General features: G+C 45.9%; 1 protein-coding gene across 1 annotated transcript in view; it reads left to right on the top strand.

Moving 5' to 3' along the window:
* The window catches only part of LOC124556146 (serine/arginine repetitive matrix protein 1-like), a 290854-nt gene that overhangs the window by 206778 nt on the left and 67371 nt on the right, over window positions 1-16705 (top strand). The window contains exons 3-4 of the mRNA XM_047130159.1: window positions 1103-1301; window positions 10529-10683. Coding sequence (XP_046986115.1) covers window positions 1103-1301; window positions 10529-10683 — 354 coding nt within the window. The remainder of the gene's footprint in view (window positions 1-1102; window positions 1302-10528; window positions 10684-16705) is intronic.

Here is a 16705-nt window from a genome sequence, read left to right as displayed (position 1 = left end):
CAGCACGAGGCATGAATCCTCTAAAAACCCACAGTATAATCTTCTCTGGATCATTTAGATTTTCAGACTTGGAAAAGCCGGACTTCGACTAATATCTGAATATAGACACAATTATTGTAACGAATTTTTGAATCAGTGGCGTAGTCGACAGACTGACAAGTGACTGCACGACAGCGACATCGAATCGAAGCCAGTTTTCGGCAATTGTTTCTTCACTGCGTCAAATTATTTAATCTATATAACACACAAAGTTAACAGTTCGCAATTTTTAATAAGAATTTTTCGACCCTCAAAACGGTACAAAACGTTGTTCCTTAACCACTTAATACCCCTCCCGACGATCATCTGAATCCTTCGAGAACGAGAATCTATGAGTAACTGATCTCACATTTTATGGTACGTCGTCTCAGGCAGGTGGCGTGAGTTTCATTTTCCAGTCAACGTAAGGTTTCTTGCTGGATGAGGCCAGCCGAGAAAAGAAATCTCATTCTATTCTGAAAACCGGTCCTGTATTATAGCTGACATTTGAATTAGGAGACCGATTCTGCTGGAAACAGGTTAATCCTTCAGTCCACAGGCGTCGAACTGATGGTATCAAAACGCTGTCCACAATGTAAGTACACTGGTCAGCATCGAAGTCAGTCATCTGTCCTGCGAAGTATCCTAGTATATGCAAAAACATCCAGCCCCAAACCGCCAGAGATACATGGCCACAGCGAGATGACTCGCGGATATGTTTGGTACGCTCTGTATGTTCGCACTGGACCTCTTTCGCTGTAGAAAATAGTGATTCGTCGGAAAATATTACATACCGCCAGTCACAGATACTTTCCCGAGAAAATACTATTCAATGGAGCCGATGATCGTCACGGAGCTTCCCTTTGTTGTCCGCACTTTTACTTTATAGTCTAGCCTCCCGAAGCCGGCGCCAAACTTTTTCGACCGCCCCGAGAAACGCAATAGTATGTTTCACTTGCTTCACGTTTAAAAAAGGCTTTGGCCGCGATATGTTTACTGTCTTTGACCCTGAAAGCGTTGTTTACTGGTTAATGGGGAGCTGCGCCACGCCTCCGGCAGCTAACGTGGAGGCTTGCTGTTGCAGCTAGTCGTCGAGCACCAGCCGGCGATCGAGCAGTGGGCCGGCCTCCCGTACTTGTACCTGTTCTGCCACTGGTTTGCCATGTCACACGCGTGTTGCAACCCCATCATCTACAGTTGGCTCAACGCGCGATTCAGAGCCGGCTTCTGCCTCGGCCTGTCCAAGATGCCAGTCATCGGCAAGTGGATCCCACACCATACTAGTACGTCACCTCAACGTTTCCCCCGCCTACCGCGCTAACGTAACTACACTTTCACGCCATTGTGATGTGTCATTGTTTCGCTAACATTGTGTTTCCTGTCCTGTTAACCATGCTCGTTGTCCTGATTAATTGCTAGCTCGAGGGTCATCGGTTGAGTTATGCTTCAGTCGTTCGACGAAGGTGTCTGTATGTTGCCTCTGTTGTGTGTTTGGCGTTTGCCATTGCCAGTGCTTGACACATTGTCTTGAAAATCCGTTATCGTGTCGATGTTTTGCGTTTGTGACTGCCTAAATCATCTGGTATCTAAAATGTGTTAGTAATGCCAAACTGCTTTTTACTGTCATCTTTGCTTCGCTCACTTTTCGTGAGTTAATTTCTTAACTAACATATTTATCTTCTTTCTCTGTACCATTATGCATATTTGATTTTCAAAGACTTATTGTTCCCAACAGGGTATAGCGTGCCCCATGTATAAGATGTATCTGGTGTTGAACTGCTTCACTGCCTTGTGTTCATGTCTCGAGTAATTGTGTCAGCCAATTCATAAGCTAAATAGCTGTGTAGTGGTAATTACATATTGCTTTGTTGTCGTTTATGCTTTGACCTTCTTACGTAATACTAATTCCCAATTAACCAATCTGTTCATTATTTTTGTTGTGTTCTCAACGTTTTGTACTATTTTAGGATTTATTCCTAGTTATACAAGCTCTTTAATAGCTGATATGATTACAGCTTGTCACGTTATTACGCTGGTGCACCTTATGTTCACAGGATACTTCGTGGCATGAAACAGACCATAGGTATTAACATTGTGGTATAATGGTAATTTCATTTACTGATTCCATTGCTTCGCCCTTATTTTGTTTTACTTTCATTCATTTTATTGTATTTTCTAAATCTTGCATAAATAGTATTACGAAAATATTGGGTAATACTCAGGCGTCCGATTCCATATGTGAAAATAAGAATGTATGTTTATATCAACATATGTGAAGTAAATCTTCGTTTCCGAGTTCTAAGATCATCACGTGAAGTATTTCAGTTAAAGCAACTGTTCATTATACTTCTCGTTTGCTGAATTTTACGAATAGATTACAATATATCACACAAATTGTTCAAAGTTCCCGCGTTCCGTCAGAATACACATAGCATAGTGCGTTCTGTATCATACGCCTCTTGCAGTAATAGCTGCTTCATCAACAGGTGTTATGAGAACCAACGACTCGATATAACACTGCAGAAAGAAAAAGAGATTAGCCGAGCGGTCTAAGGCGCTACAGTCATGGACTGTGCGGCTGGTCCCGGCGGAGGTTCGAGTCCTCCCTTGGGCATGGGTGTGTGTGTTTGTCCTTAGGATAATTTAGGTTAAGTAGTGTGTAACCTTAGGGACTGATGACCTTAGCAGTTAAGTCCCATAAGATTTCACACACATTTGAACATTTGAAAGAAAAAGAAGTCAGATGGGCAACGAGGCTAAGGAATTAGTTCAGTTCTACGTATCCACCAACCAGAGTCCTGTGCATTAAACCCCGCCTGGCAACACAAATTCGAATTTAAAGGAGTGCGACCGTACAGTAAGAGCACGTCTCGATGGACTGTTAGTGGTATTTCGTCTAAGTAGCAGCTCGTAAAGTGTCACACACACGAAAATGAGGCAGTATCCATAATGGACTGTCTTATGAGTCGGGAACTAAGCAGTTGCAGAACCAAGCTGATATTGTCTTTTCATCTGAATTTTATGTGAGGAATTACGTCATTGAGTACTGACCATTATTTTCCGTACAAACAGTATCCCCAAGTATTAGAAATCACATTAAAGACGATTAGATATTTTTTATCTTCTTTTCTTTGATGGTGGATACCTCCTCCTTAGCAGCGGTTAGAATCCTCCTTTCATTCTCAGTCGGTGTCATCTCATCGTAGTGCGAACTCCAAAAGATACCCACAACTTTTGGAGGCAATTCTAATCAATTACCAGTCAATATTCACAATGACTCATATTTATTGAAGCAGGAGGCGAAGAGTTGTGTTCAATAGGGTTGAAGTCAAGTGACCCCGTAGCCAGACACATATACTGATGTAATTTACGGAAAATGATCGAAGTAAAATGCAGAGAGGTGTTTTCAGTGTTTCTGGTGTCAGGCGATTTCGTGGCCAGGCAAGTATTCTCGTGTACTATCATAGTCAAGAGTATCTGAACGACCTGAGCTTCGCACCGCATGATTCACATGTAGCCCATATAACAACTTCGTTGCAAATGCGCTAATCTGTTACCGGTGTAGAATTCGATTATAGAGAACTGCTACCACAAGTGACCACTAGAGATCACTAATTTGTATGGAAATCAGTCAAAATGTAAATTAAGACCACGACATTGCATCTACCACGAATAGTCTACAAGTGTTTATCGTTCTGGTTTTACTCAATTTGTGGGACACCCAATTTTTCAGTTAAACAAGAATGGAGAGGTAATATTTGCAGACAAGTGAATGTGCTCAAGAGCTGCCTTAAAGGAGTAATTAAGCCTTTACAGTAGTCTGCAGGCTTTTTCACTGGTAAAACGTGTAACTACACACAGAAAACTGTACCTTAATTTATGAGAAATCCACAGAGGTAGTGAAGGGAGCAGTGGGCTGTATCATGGTGTCAGATTCTGTGACTATAGTTTATCGCCTCCAAAATGAGTTGACAGTCAGCTGCAAAAGAAATTAAATGATCTATAGAAACGTGTAAGCATAGGACATACTGGCGTGATTAACTAGAATATGATGGGATTGTGTTGTGAGTGGGATACGGGAACGTTGGCGCTGTTCACACACTATTGATCAAATCTTTCGCTGAGAGAAATTAAATTTTATCTATAATCTGCCTGACAACGACTGTTGAGGCATTGTGGTAATTGGGCATAATGCATCGGCAGTATATGAATAGGATGCCTATCCATACCTGTCGCGTGCGTATCCTCAGATGTTCCTGTGGTCGCCCTGCGTAAAAGGTCCACCAAATTACATTTGTTTTACTTTCTTTTTATTTAAGCACTTGCTGTCATTGGGCTCATCAGCAGAGTGAGTGCTAAGTTACTTTTTGTTTACAATTAACATGGCAATCTATGCTAACAATTACTCCTCGATAATTCTACTTTCAGTATTCTATTTACCTATACACTAAGACAAAAATTATGTTGTTAGCTACTGAAGAGGAGGGCCACCCAATAAATTACTCCTGTTCAGGTGTTCGACTTGACTTGTACGAGGCCAAAACAAAAATTATTATGTCAGCTACTGAAGAGGAGGGCCACCCAATTAATTCTCCCTGCACAGGTGTTGCAGTTGGCTTATACTTATTGGCATATTATTGTCGTTCTTCAGAACTCTATCAATTTGGCGGCTGTTTGGGATGAGCATTTCAAGCACGAACAGTGCTCTGGAATTGCTAGCCCACTCAAGAACCATACTGGCTGTGGAAAGTTGGCACCGTAACAGAAAATGTCTCTCAACTCTGTAATAGTCGACTTACTTCCTTAAGTGATACAAAATTATTATTCGAAATTCCCTTTATATTTTCTTGGTATTTCAATTAAATATTCTGAAAGATTTTCTCTTATAGAACGTCATCAGATTGTTAAATTTAGGACCGGCAGGGAACTTGTGTTACGTAGGCCGTATGTAAATTAGACGGAACGCAGTTAGTGTCGTTCAGATACTTTTGAGTGTGATAATAAATGTAGTTGTCGTGAAACCACTCTCACACAGTTATAGAATGATATATTGGTATGTTACTTCGATGGAAGTGTAAGTTTAGTTTGGGAGGCAGTAGGTGAAGTCACTGGTGCATTTGGTCTGCTGTTGAGCCCTTTGTCGTCTGTCAGTGAGAGACGTTGCCGCGCGTTTCATGGGTCCCATTACATTCGACGTTAACCATTCTCCCCACAAGGTTATCGTTGTGTCCTACAGGCGAAAGGAACATTGGCCTCATGTGCCATGTCATCGGAATGTATCGGTACTTGCAGTGAAACTTCAATCCAACTGATATATTCCACATTTCGAGCACACAATTGTGGCTTTCCTGAAACAGTGCTAATTTTGGTATCCAGCGACATGTGATTAGATGAGTTAATTTTTTGGAATAATGGCTCATGTACCTAGCGACTAGAATACGTTTTCGGAAGTTATGACTGCACATATGTTGCTGTCTACCATTTATTTGAGGGTGTTGATCTGGGCTGTGGCCTATTTAAACGATATTACAGTCTAGTGAAGGACGCCTCTCTCACCGTTAACTGTTTGTTGCACCCGGTATCAGATCCTGGTGTTCATAATTACTGTAGATCTGCATTGCGGCCCTCACAATAGACCCTTGCACCGACAGGCCGTGAGAAGTCGAGAATGTAAATGACTTAGGAGATGGAATGCACCATGTATGCTGTTAGATGGTCTGGACGCTACGTGATGCGATGAAATTTCCGGTCTTGCCCGGCAGAACGACAGTCACTCAGACGGTCATTACAATGTCACATAATTACAAGAAGGACGAGTGCGACACTGATCCTACAAATGGCAAACACTGCTTATCGTCAAATCACAAGAGTAACTTTCTCTGCCTCGTGATGACTGGGTGTTGTGTGATGTCCTTACGTTAGTTAGGTTTAAGTAGTTCTAAGTTCTAGGGGACTGATGACCATAGATGTTAAGTCCCATAGTGCTCAGAGCCATTTGAACCATTTGAACAAGAGTAACAGCGCACACGCAAACTCTCAATTGGGAGATATAGGATATTTGTACCATATAATGAGTATTATAGTTACAAACGTGTTTTATGAACATAATACGTGGAGTTGTAATTATTAGCGGTATTCAGTTTCTTTTGACACTGTTGTCTCATCCCAGCCACAGAAGATCTAATTTCAAATGTCAATAACTTTGGATGGAAGACAGGGGTTCGACCCCCGTTGCACCCTTGAAAGGGTCCATTGTCTTTAATAGATGGTCGGTTGACTAACTCTAGCAACAGCTTTCAGTGGATACTATGTAAAGCGTATAGAATATCACTGACGCTTCGAAACTCCATAGTAAGAAAGTCAATTTCAAGACAGACCATTGTGCTCATACACAGAATGTTTTCTGAAACTTGCAACAGATGAGTGTGAATGAGACGGGGCTACAGTTGTGTGTTGCTCTGCTTATACGTTTTGAGACAAATGTGACGCGCTTTCCTTCACTCATCAGAGGTGGTCGTCAGATATGTTGCCTTACTCGTTTTTAGCGTGCTCAGTAGCTTCTGTGTCACAAGTTAACTTCTATTCAGTAACATTTTTGTTTGCTTTTATCGACACATAAAAGTCCGCGATGTGTCCCTAGCTCTTTCATTAGAATAAATGTACATTCGTTCAACCCAGCCTAAAATACGTTCTCTCGACTATTACACTGCACTGTTTCGCTGTGCCGGCCGGAGTGGCCGTGCAGCTCTAGGCGCTACAGTCTGGAACCGAGCGACCGCTACGGTCGCAGGTTCGAATCCTGCCTCGGGCATGGATGTGTGTGATGTCCTTAGGTTAGTTAGGTGTAATTAGTTCTAAGTTCTAGGCGACTGATGACCTCAGAAGTTAAGTCGCATAGTGCTCAGAGCCATATGTTTCGCTGTAGTATAAAGATTTTTCTATTCTAAATCTTCGTTGACTCTGCCTCTCACATGCTCCAACTCTCATATTTATATTTTCTGTTGACCACATATTCAAAATCTTCCACACACTCATAGTTCTTAATAGCGTAGCGTTTTGCGAAGTCCGATCTTTTCTTCACGTTGGGTTCTGTAACATAGGTAGAACTTTTTCTAACCTGTTACTCACTTACTGTAGTCTTAGCTACCCTGCTCTCTCCTGTACCCGAGTCGATTTTCTTCGAACTTAGTTCATCTGCTATTTTGAACACACATTGGCGTGGATTTCCCTATAGCTTACTCTCGACGAGACATTTATCACTAAATCTGCGTGATGTGCTATTTAGCCGATTCCTTCTACATACCTGTATCGAAGCATGATTTCGCTAAAAATAAAGGGAGATATTGGAAAAAACTCGTAGTTTCCTGCTCGAATCATCCTTCTTATTACAACAGAGCACCAACCGGCACAGATTGACAAACCTGTTGTAGATCTTTCGACGCAATTCTCATCTAGGACTGCAGTACCTATGAAAAGACCACAGCTGGACTATAGAGGAAGAAATTTTGTGTATACAAAACATTTCTCGTTATTTCAAACTCGGGAAATACGACCGTGCTCTAGACGGCCCTGTATTAACGTGAGGCAACATGACGCTAGGCGTGCGATATTGCCGAAAATATTTCTTATCGCAAAACAAGTTTATGTTTTTATTAAAATGTTTTCTGCGTATCATTATGTACTATTTTCTGCAATATACTGATGAAATTTTGACGTACTAAGGTGGTCGAGTATTAAAGTAAAACACTGTATGTTCCTGCCTTGTCGACAAACCTTGCCTTTCACTGTTTTCACATAAGATCAAAACTTCTACGATTTAGTACGAGTAATACTGTCATAACACTAATTCAGACACTCTACTTTTGTAATAACTTTTCGAATATACTAACAACCCACTCATGGTGAATGCAGAACAATGACTTACAGCTTAGCCGGCCGGGGTGGCCGAGCGGTTCTAGGCAATTCAGTCTGGAACCGCGAGACCGCTACGGTCGCAGGTTCGAATCCTGCCTCGTGCATGGATGTGTGTGATGTCCTTAGCTTAGTTAGGTTTAAGTAGTTCTAAGTCCTAGGGGACTGATGACCTCAGATGTTGAGTCCCATAGTGCTCAGAGCCATTTGAACCATTTGAACTTACAGCTTAAAAGAAAGATAACTACAACGCGTGTCTGACGTCAAGACTACAGTAAACAAATACACGTGGGAGCAACTGTTGCTGACATCTGTAGGCGACAGCAGAAGTACGGTCTGCCAGCTACGGCTACCTGTTGCGCACTCGCACGGGAGGGAGCGACATTTGGATATTCAATAGCTGATGTATGCATTTTCGGGAGCTACGATCCGCTAGGTAATGAACATTTTAATATTACGAGTTCCCACTTCTCCCTTCATATATATCCTCAGTGCACTGACTTTCGGTAGAGTACTGTAGCAAATGAATCCCAGCAAATGTAGACGAGGCTTCCGCACAGTGTGCGTTTGTCGCACACTGTCGCTCGGTCAGTACACACTTGCTATACCGATTTACGTTTCCCTTGCAGTTTCTTTAACATCTACACGTGTTTTTATATATTTGTGCTTTTCTGATATTCTGAATATTTTCTCCTTCTGTCTTACTACACCATTTTTTGAAGTGACACATTCGTCTACATCTACACACATACTCCGCGGAGGGTAACCTGTACCACTACTAGTCATTTCCTTTCCGATTCCACTCGCAAATACTGCGAGGGAAAAACGACTATTTATTTGCCCCTGTGCGTGCCCTAACTTCTCTTAGTTTATCTTCGTGGTCCTTACTCGAAATATACGTTGGCGACCGTAGAATCGTTCTGCAGTCAGCCTCAAATGCTGGTTCTCTAAATTTTCTCGATAGTGCTCATCGAAAAGAATGTCGACTTCCCTCCAGTGATTCCAAATTGAATTCCCGAACCATCTCCGTAATACCTGCGTATTGTTCGAACCTACCGGTAACAAATATAGCAGCCCACTGCTGAGTTGCGTCGATATCTTCCTTCATTCCGACCTGGGATGGATTTAAAACACTCGAACAGTACTCAACAACGGGTTGCATTAGTGTCCTGTATATGGTCTCCTTTACGGATGAACCATACTTTACAAACATTTCTCCAATAAACCGAAGTCGACCATTCGCCTTCCCTGCCACAATTGTTACGTGCTCATTCCATATCATATTCCTTTGCAACGTTACGCTTTGATATTTAATCGACATGACCGTGTCAAGCAGCACACTACTAATGCTATATTCGAACATTATCAGTTTGTTTCCCTACTCATCTGCACTGACTTATATTTTTCTACATTTAGAACTAGCTGCCATTCATCACACTAACCAGAAATTTTGTCTAAGTCATTTTGTACCCTCATGCAGTCATTCAACGTCAACACCTTCCCGTACAAGACAGCATCATCTGTAAACAGCCGCAGTCTGCTACTTATCCTGTCCGCCGTACCATCTATGTACAGTCTTAGACATAAAAACTGACCGCCGGCCAGCAGCCACGGAGACTTAAGTCCGAGTCGTTCACTTCAGGTGGCCAATAATACCGACTGCCCCTGAAAACGCTAAGTCCGGCAATCTTCGCAATCTGGCATCACTGTAAGATGCGGGAGTGTCAAGAGGAAGTGTCGTCTACTTGCGAGATGTTATCGTGTTGTGTCCGCCCGTGGTCTAGTCGTATGAGGCGGCATTTAGCCGTGACAAGGTTAGGACGCGCGGCGCGCTGAGCAGCGCTCCGCACGTGTTTGTTTATTCGCTGCGAGTACTGCGTTCGCTGTTGTAATTTAGAGCTCTCACTAGATACGGCGTTCTCTTACCGCCAGGCGACGGTGAAACTCACGTTCGACTATTCCTACGCGCGTCGAAAGGCTTATGAAATCGAACGGTTTCTGAGAGACGACATGCATGTCGATCCCCACTAGCTGATAGGCATACCTGTCTATCACTTCCATTATAGTCTATCTCTAGGTGAGAAACGAAGAGGTGTGTGACAACCTAGTGCGACGTTCCACCAAAGACTACCGCTTTCGCCACTCTGACGGTAACGTAATCATGGTAACCGTGGACAACTCGGGTATGGGTGTGCGCACGGTGCGCATATTCGAACTGCCGTTCGAAGTCCCGGCAGCGCTCGTTACTGACGCGTTGCGGCCATATGGAACGGTCCTAAGCTACACAGAAGAGAAATGGAACACCTTTGTAACCTATGGCGTGCTCAATGGCGTCCGACAGGTACGCATCGAACTCCGCAAACACGTGCCGTCGTACGTGTTCATCAGAGGTTGCCGAGCCATTATTATTTATGACGGACAACCGTGGACGTGTGCCGGCTGTAGATAGGAGGGTAATGTCCGATCCAACTGCCTCCAGCGTCACCTTGTCCAGGTGCCTCGTGCGGAACCACTACAGACACATGTGCCAATCGCATTACCGATTACGTACGTGGAAGCGGTGCGGCCGGTGTGCACAGATGCCGCTCCGATGCTGCAGTGCAATACTCACGCGAGCTCAGCCGCCGACGACGCCGTGACTGCGGCACCGCACGACGAGACGCCCTTGAAAGACACAACGCCCGCAACCACCACCAGCACCACAAACCACCGAATCAGAGGCGTCGGTTCCGGACGCTGGCCGCATGGCTGAAGGTACTGACCCCACCCCTTCGACGGGAGCGGACACACGGACGCGGAAATATAAAGAAACGCCGCCTCTCGACGGAAGACAACAGGCCGGAGAAAGGGAGCACGCTGCCGACGCCGTCTCTGACGCGTCGTTGCCAGCGAAATCTACCAGCTCCACCCCAAGGCACGCATCCGACACCACAGACAGAACGGTGGCCTCACCCAGCCCAGACCTTGCCATGACTGGAGCCCCTCAGAACAAAGACCAGGTGATGGAGCCCAACGCCCATGACGACGCGCCGTCAACGACCACTTCCCCGCTCGGTGACTGGGTGCTGAAATGGAGGCAGAAGACGCACTAGACACCCTTGACACTCCTTCGCCATACGGGACCGGCGCCCCACATGGGGAGAGCCTAACACGCGCAGAAGGGGCGCGGTAAAGATACTTGCGAGAAAGGAAGGGTAGCAAAGCGGCCCCATTATCACCGAGAGGCCGCCATTTGTATCTACTTCCGCATTTAGTTGTCCCAATGCTACCGTATGGGCACAGTCATCAAAACGCGCCTGTACCATGATATGCTCTGGGCGGCGGATCTGGATATCACCCTCCTTCAAGAAGTCCAACCAGAGCTACAATTGGACATTTATGGATACACAGCCTGCAGCATCCCATCAAGCGACGGTGCCGGTGGAACCGCCATCCTATTACGCGACGGCATCGAGGCATCGGAAATTACGTATCTGCCATCTGCACGAGGTGTTGCCGTCATGGTTGGAGCAGTCCGCGTTGTCAATGTTTACACACCCCCAGGGTCATCTTATTGAAGAGAAAGGGTCACCTTTTATTCCGACGAAATTGCCCCACTCATGAATTGGAATACGGACCACTACATTATAGGCGGCTATTTTAATAGTGTCTTGGATCCAGCAGACCAAACACCACACTACTCTACATGCCCGGCACTACGGGCACTCGTGCGAGATCTGGCGCTACACATGTGGCATCTCCTTCACGGGGGCCAGGTGGCTTACCAAACGAATTCTACCGCGCCTTCTACCCCCTGATGGGCGCTCAGTGGATTCAGATACCAATTCCCAAACCGAGCAGTCCTCATCACTGTCAAGACTATCGTCCTCTTACGCTCCTGGACGCAGATAATAAACTTTTCGCCCGCATCCTCCGCACACGACTTCAGACCACCATCGGACAGATGATCCCTCCTGACCAGAGATGTTTAGGCGGTGACAACAACATCCACAGGGCTTCTGGCGCCTACCGCGACGTCTAGGTGCTGGCGGCGGCCTGCTGCCTCCGAGGCGCTCTTGTCGCTGTCGATTTTGATCACGCCTTTGATCGTATCAACCACAGTTTCCCTCGCGCTGTGCTCAAACGCGTGGGTCTCTCGCAGACGTCAGCAAGGGTGATCTCACGGTTAATCCATGGGGCGCGCTCCCTGATTATGATCAACGGCAACCAGACTGAACACATCATTCTTGGACGGTCGGTGCGACAGGGATGTCCTTTATCAGGAGTCTTATTCGCGGCGGCCCTCGAACCTGCACTGCTTGACCTTCGCCAACGACTAGAAGGCATCTGCATTCGAGACGTCACCTTCCGATGTGCTGCCTTCGCAGATGACGTGGTGTTCTTGGCGCGTTCGGCCGATGAAATCCACGCGACGCTTCAATGGTTGTGCTTCTACGGCGCGGTATCGGGCAGCGTCGTCAACATGCGCAAGACGACATATATGGATGTCGGAAGAGGCCTTCTACACCCAACAGAGATCCCCTTCCTAAAGGTTCCCTCCGTAACATGGATATGATTCTCCAACGCGTTACGGCAACACTTACCTAGCGCCCAAACTTAATTATTTTGCGCACATTCTTCCTCTGACAGTCTCCGTGGCCCACACTTTAAAGTTGGCGTACGGACAGTAGTGAGCGCAGGTCATATCTTCAAAGTTCGCTACACTACTTTAACGAAGCCTCCACTGGCAGGGGGCCTGTGGTTGACTCACGTCCACAACCGCGCGCGGGAATTGTACCTAAGGACGATGCGGCTCGCGTGGACCCTGCCCAACAACAGTTTGACTGGTACGCTGCTACAGATCGTCGCGCCGCGAGATCTTCGTCCACCGGTCGCCGTGGGCTACATAGCTCCGTCTCTCACCCACATCCGCGACTTCCTAGTCGAACTGAGCTACATGACCGAGAATCTACCGACGACGAGGGCACCGAGAACGAGAGATTACTACCGCATCTATAAGTCTCGACAACCCCATAACAACGTCGAACAACAACACCCAACCATCCCCTGGACCAAGGTGTGGCGAGGCGTCCACACCCCATACCTGCCGACATACGCTCATTCCTTGTGGTATGTGGTGGTGAACGTCAAATTAGCCACACGCCAGAGCCTCCATTCCATACATCTCGCTGACGACCCTTTGTGTCCGCACTGTGCAGTCGTCGATTCGGACGCGCACCGCCTGACATATGCTGTGTGTACAACGTATGCTGGCGTTCCTGTTGCGACAACGGCCAGAGTCCATCAAGCCGCACGAACTCTTACACCCACATACAGCCTACTTTCCCACTACCAGAACGAACGCCGTCAACTGGCTGAGAGGCATGGTGCTGTATTATATTTTGCAAGCCGCGCCCGAAAACGCTCTGGACTTGTGGATCCACCTGACGACAACTCATGAGGCCAGAATGAGATTTTCACTCTGCAGCGGAGTGTGCGCTGATATGAAACTTCCTGGCAGATTAAAACTGTGTGCCCGACCGAGACTCGAACTCGGGACCTTTGCCTTTCGCGGGCAAGTGCTCTACCATCTGAGCTACCGAAGCACGACTCACGCCCGGTGCTCACAGCTTTACTTCTGCCAGTATCTCGTCACCTACCTTCCAAACTGGTTCGCAGGAGAGCTTCTGTACAGTTTGGAAGGTAGGAGACGAGATACTGGCAGAAGTAAAGATGTGGAGGACCGGGCGTGAGTCGTGCTTCGGTAGCTCAGATGGTAGAGCACTTGCCCGCGAAAGGCAAAGGTCCCGAGTTCGAGTCTCGGTCTGGCACACAGTTTTAATCTGCCAGGAAGTTTCATATCAGCGCACACTCCGCTGCAGAGTGAAAATTTCATTCTGGAAGCATCCCCCAGGCTGTGGCTAAGCCATGTCTCCGCTATATCCTTTCTTTCAGGAGTGCTAGTTCTGCAAGGTTCGCAGGAGAGCTTCTGTAAAGTTTGGAAGGTAGGAGACGAGATACTGGCAGAAGTAAAGCTGTGAGCACCGGGCGTGAGTCGTGCTTCGGTAGCTCAGATGGTAGAGCACTTGCCCGCGAAAGGCAAAGGTCCCGAGTTCGAGTCTCGGTCGGGCACACAGTTTTAATCTGCCAGGAAGTTTCAACTCATGAGGCGTTCCGCCACCATGCATTGTACCGTGCACGACAATCGAATTATTTAGGCGCATTATTAGAGGCTCCTCGTGCCCATTGGGGCGTTCCGACTACTAGAAGGCACACTTGGAGATGATTCACGGCACACGATTGATCCTCAGTGAAACGGTTTAGAGGGAGTCGCCCTTACATTCATTGCGCGAAGACGTCTCGGAAGCTTCTGGTGGCGGTTGTAGGATTCAGTTAAAAGTAACAAAAACAAGAATAAGAAATGATCAAAAATATAAAAATATATAAATACATGAAAAATATATATGTATACTTATAAATAAATGAATTTGATCCAATTAAGTTCTCTTGGTCCTGTCGAACCCCTTTCCTTCCTCGGCTCTGGGAGGGTGTGAGTGGGATACGGAGGCCAGACCTCTTTGACCCCGACCCCTCTCTCAGGGCCTAATTAAAAAAGTGGTAATAGTCGTGTATTCTAAGTTTAAAATCACGTGTTCGCGCCCAACTGTATCTCTTTTTTTTACCATATTTCGGCCCTCGTCTAAAGTTATGAGTCTAATTGAACATCGAAGTCATTCGCCACACATTCCACCCACCAATAATAACAAATACTTCCAGAAACAATTCCGCAGGACAGCTAGTGGCTGCGTCGCGATCAAAACAGCTTACGGTCGAGCATTTCCTCACGCTGCAGCGTCTACGGCCACGGGCCAGACGCCACCCGCCGCCTGAAATCGGGCGCCGCGCCGCCCAGGTAAACGCGGCGCGACGCTCTCAGTGTATGTATCAACTGTCATTTTCGAATTTGAACTTTCAGTTATCAATTTGCAGTTAAGCACTGGATTTTTGCATACTTGAAAATCATGAACTACGGTTAAGCGTTGTAAAATTGCTTCGGAAGTGGAAAAAGGTGTAACATCTGGAACACAATATTTAATTTTGGTATAATAGAGGGGTGAATGCAGAGGAGGCAGCTCAGAAGATTTGAATTGTATATGGAGCGAGTACTTTTGGGGAAAATATGCAGAAGAAGATATTCTTGTTTCAACAAAGATCGTTCTGGCATGAATGATTTTGCACATTAAGGAAGTCTCGACTACTGATATAGGCCATCCTGCGGCATTTGCATTCAATAGGCAAGGCTCAGACGTGTGGTGTAGGAGTACTGCTTGATGTAATTTGAAACAACAAAAATCAACGTAGTGACTATTATTGCAAAAAATGGTTCAAATGGCTCTAAGCACTTTGTACTTAACATTTGAGGTCATCAGTCCCCTAGACTTAGAACTACTTAAACCTAACTATCCTAAGACGTCATATATCCATGCCCGAGGCAGGATTCGAACCTGCAACCGTAGCAGCCGCGTGGTTCCGGACGGCTATAATTGCAGTTTCGCTTGAACGTCATCATGTCACTCATTGAGCATTCCTATGCAATATTGTTACTGGTGACGTGTTATGATGCCTTTAACGTTAACTTTATAAGAATAAATGAAAGGCTGAACCAAAAGACGTAAACTGGAACAAGGAGTAGTGTGAACATAATATTTTCCATCTGATAGCTCCAAAAGTGTGTTTTGCACTACGAACTCTTCCCCAAGGGTGTATCCATCACAGCTGGAATTTGTTGCCAACAACTGAGACACCTTTCGGTCGCAGTGTTGTTCAACAGACAGCAGCCGTCACTCTCACTGGAATCGATGACTCTGTGTTCAAATGGTTCAAATGGTTCTGAGCACTATGGGACTTAACATCTGTGGTCATCAGTCCCCTAGAACTTAGAACTACTTAAACCTAACCAACCTATGGACATCACACGCAGCCATGCCCAAGGCAGGATTCGAACCTGCGACCGTAGCAGTCGCGCGGTTCCGGACTGAGCGCCTAGAACCGCTAGACCACCGCGGCCGGCGATGAATCTGTGTGTGTGTTTGTGTGTGTGTGTGTGCGTGTGTGTGTGTGTGTGTGTTTGTGTTTGTGTTTGTTTGTTTGTTTGTTTTCGTGCTCACGCACAATCTGAATCAAAACTATTAACATTACAGAGACAGGCAACAATAAACATTGCATCAAATATAACTGTAAAGTATTTTAATGCAGTGGATAGTTACTAAAAACTGAATTTTTACCCAACAAAAAAAATGGTTCAAATGGCTCTGAGCACTATGGGACTTAACATCTATGGTCATCAGTCCCCTAGAACTTAGAACTGCTTACAATGCAGTGGATAGTTGCTAAAAACTGAATTTTTACCCAACAAAAAATGGTTCAAATGGCTCTGAGCACTATGGGACTTAACATCTATGGTCATCAGTCCCCTAGAACTTAGAACTACTTACACCTAACTAACCTAAGGACATCACACAACACCCAGTCATCACGAGGCAAGGAAAATCCCTGACCCCGCCGGGAATCGAACCCGGGAACCCGGGCGCGGGAAGCGAGAACGCTACCGCACGACCACGAGCTGCGGACTTCACTCAACACATTTCCTGCATATTTCGTTAAGTAAGATGTAATAACTCCATAATATCGTTAGCAGAGACAGCGCGCTCTTGTCGCAGCTCACGACAAGTGCACCGATTAGCAGTGCTCAATGCCACCGCGATTTGTTTATGTTGGCTGAGCATGGACACTGCAG

The sequence above is a fragment of the Schistocerca americana genome, chromosome X (assembly GCF_021461395.2).
Source record: "Schistocerca americana isolate TAMUIC-IGC-003095 chromosome X, iqSchAmer2.1, whole genome shotgun sequence".
NCBI classification, from domain to species: Eukaryota; Metazoa; Arthropoda; class Insecta; order Orthoptera; family Acrididae; genus Schistocerca; species Schistocerca americana.
This window is presented reverse-complemented; position numbering and strand designations above follow the sequence as displayed.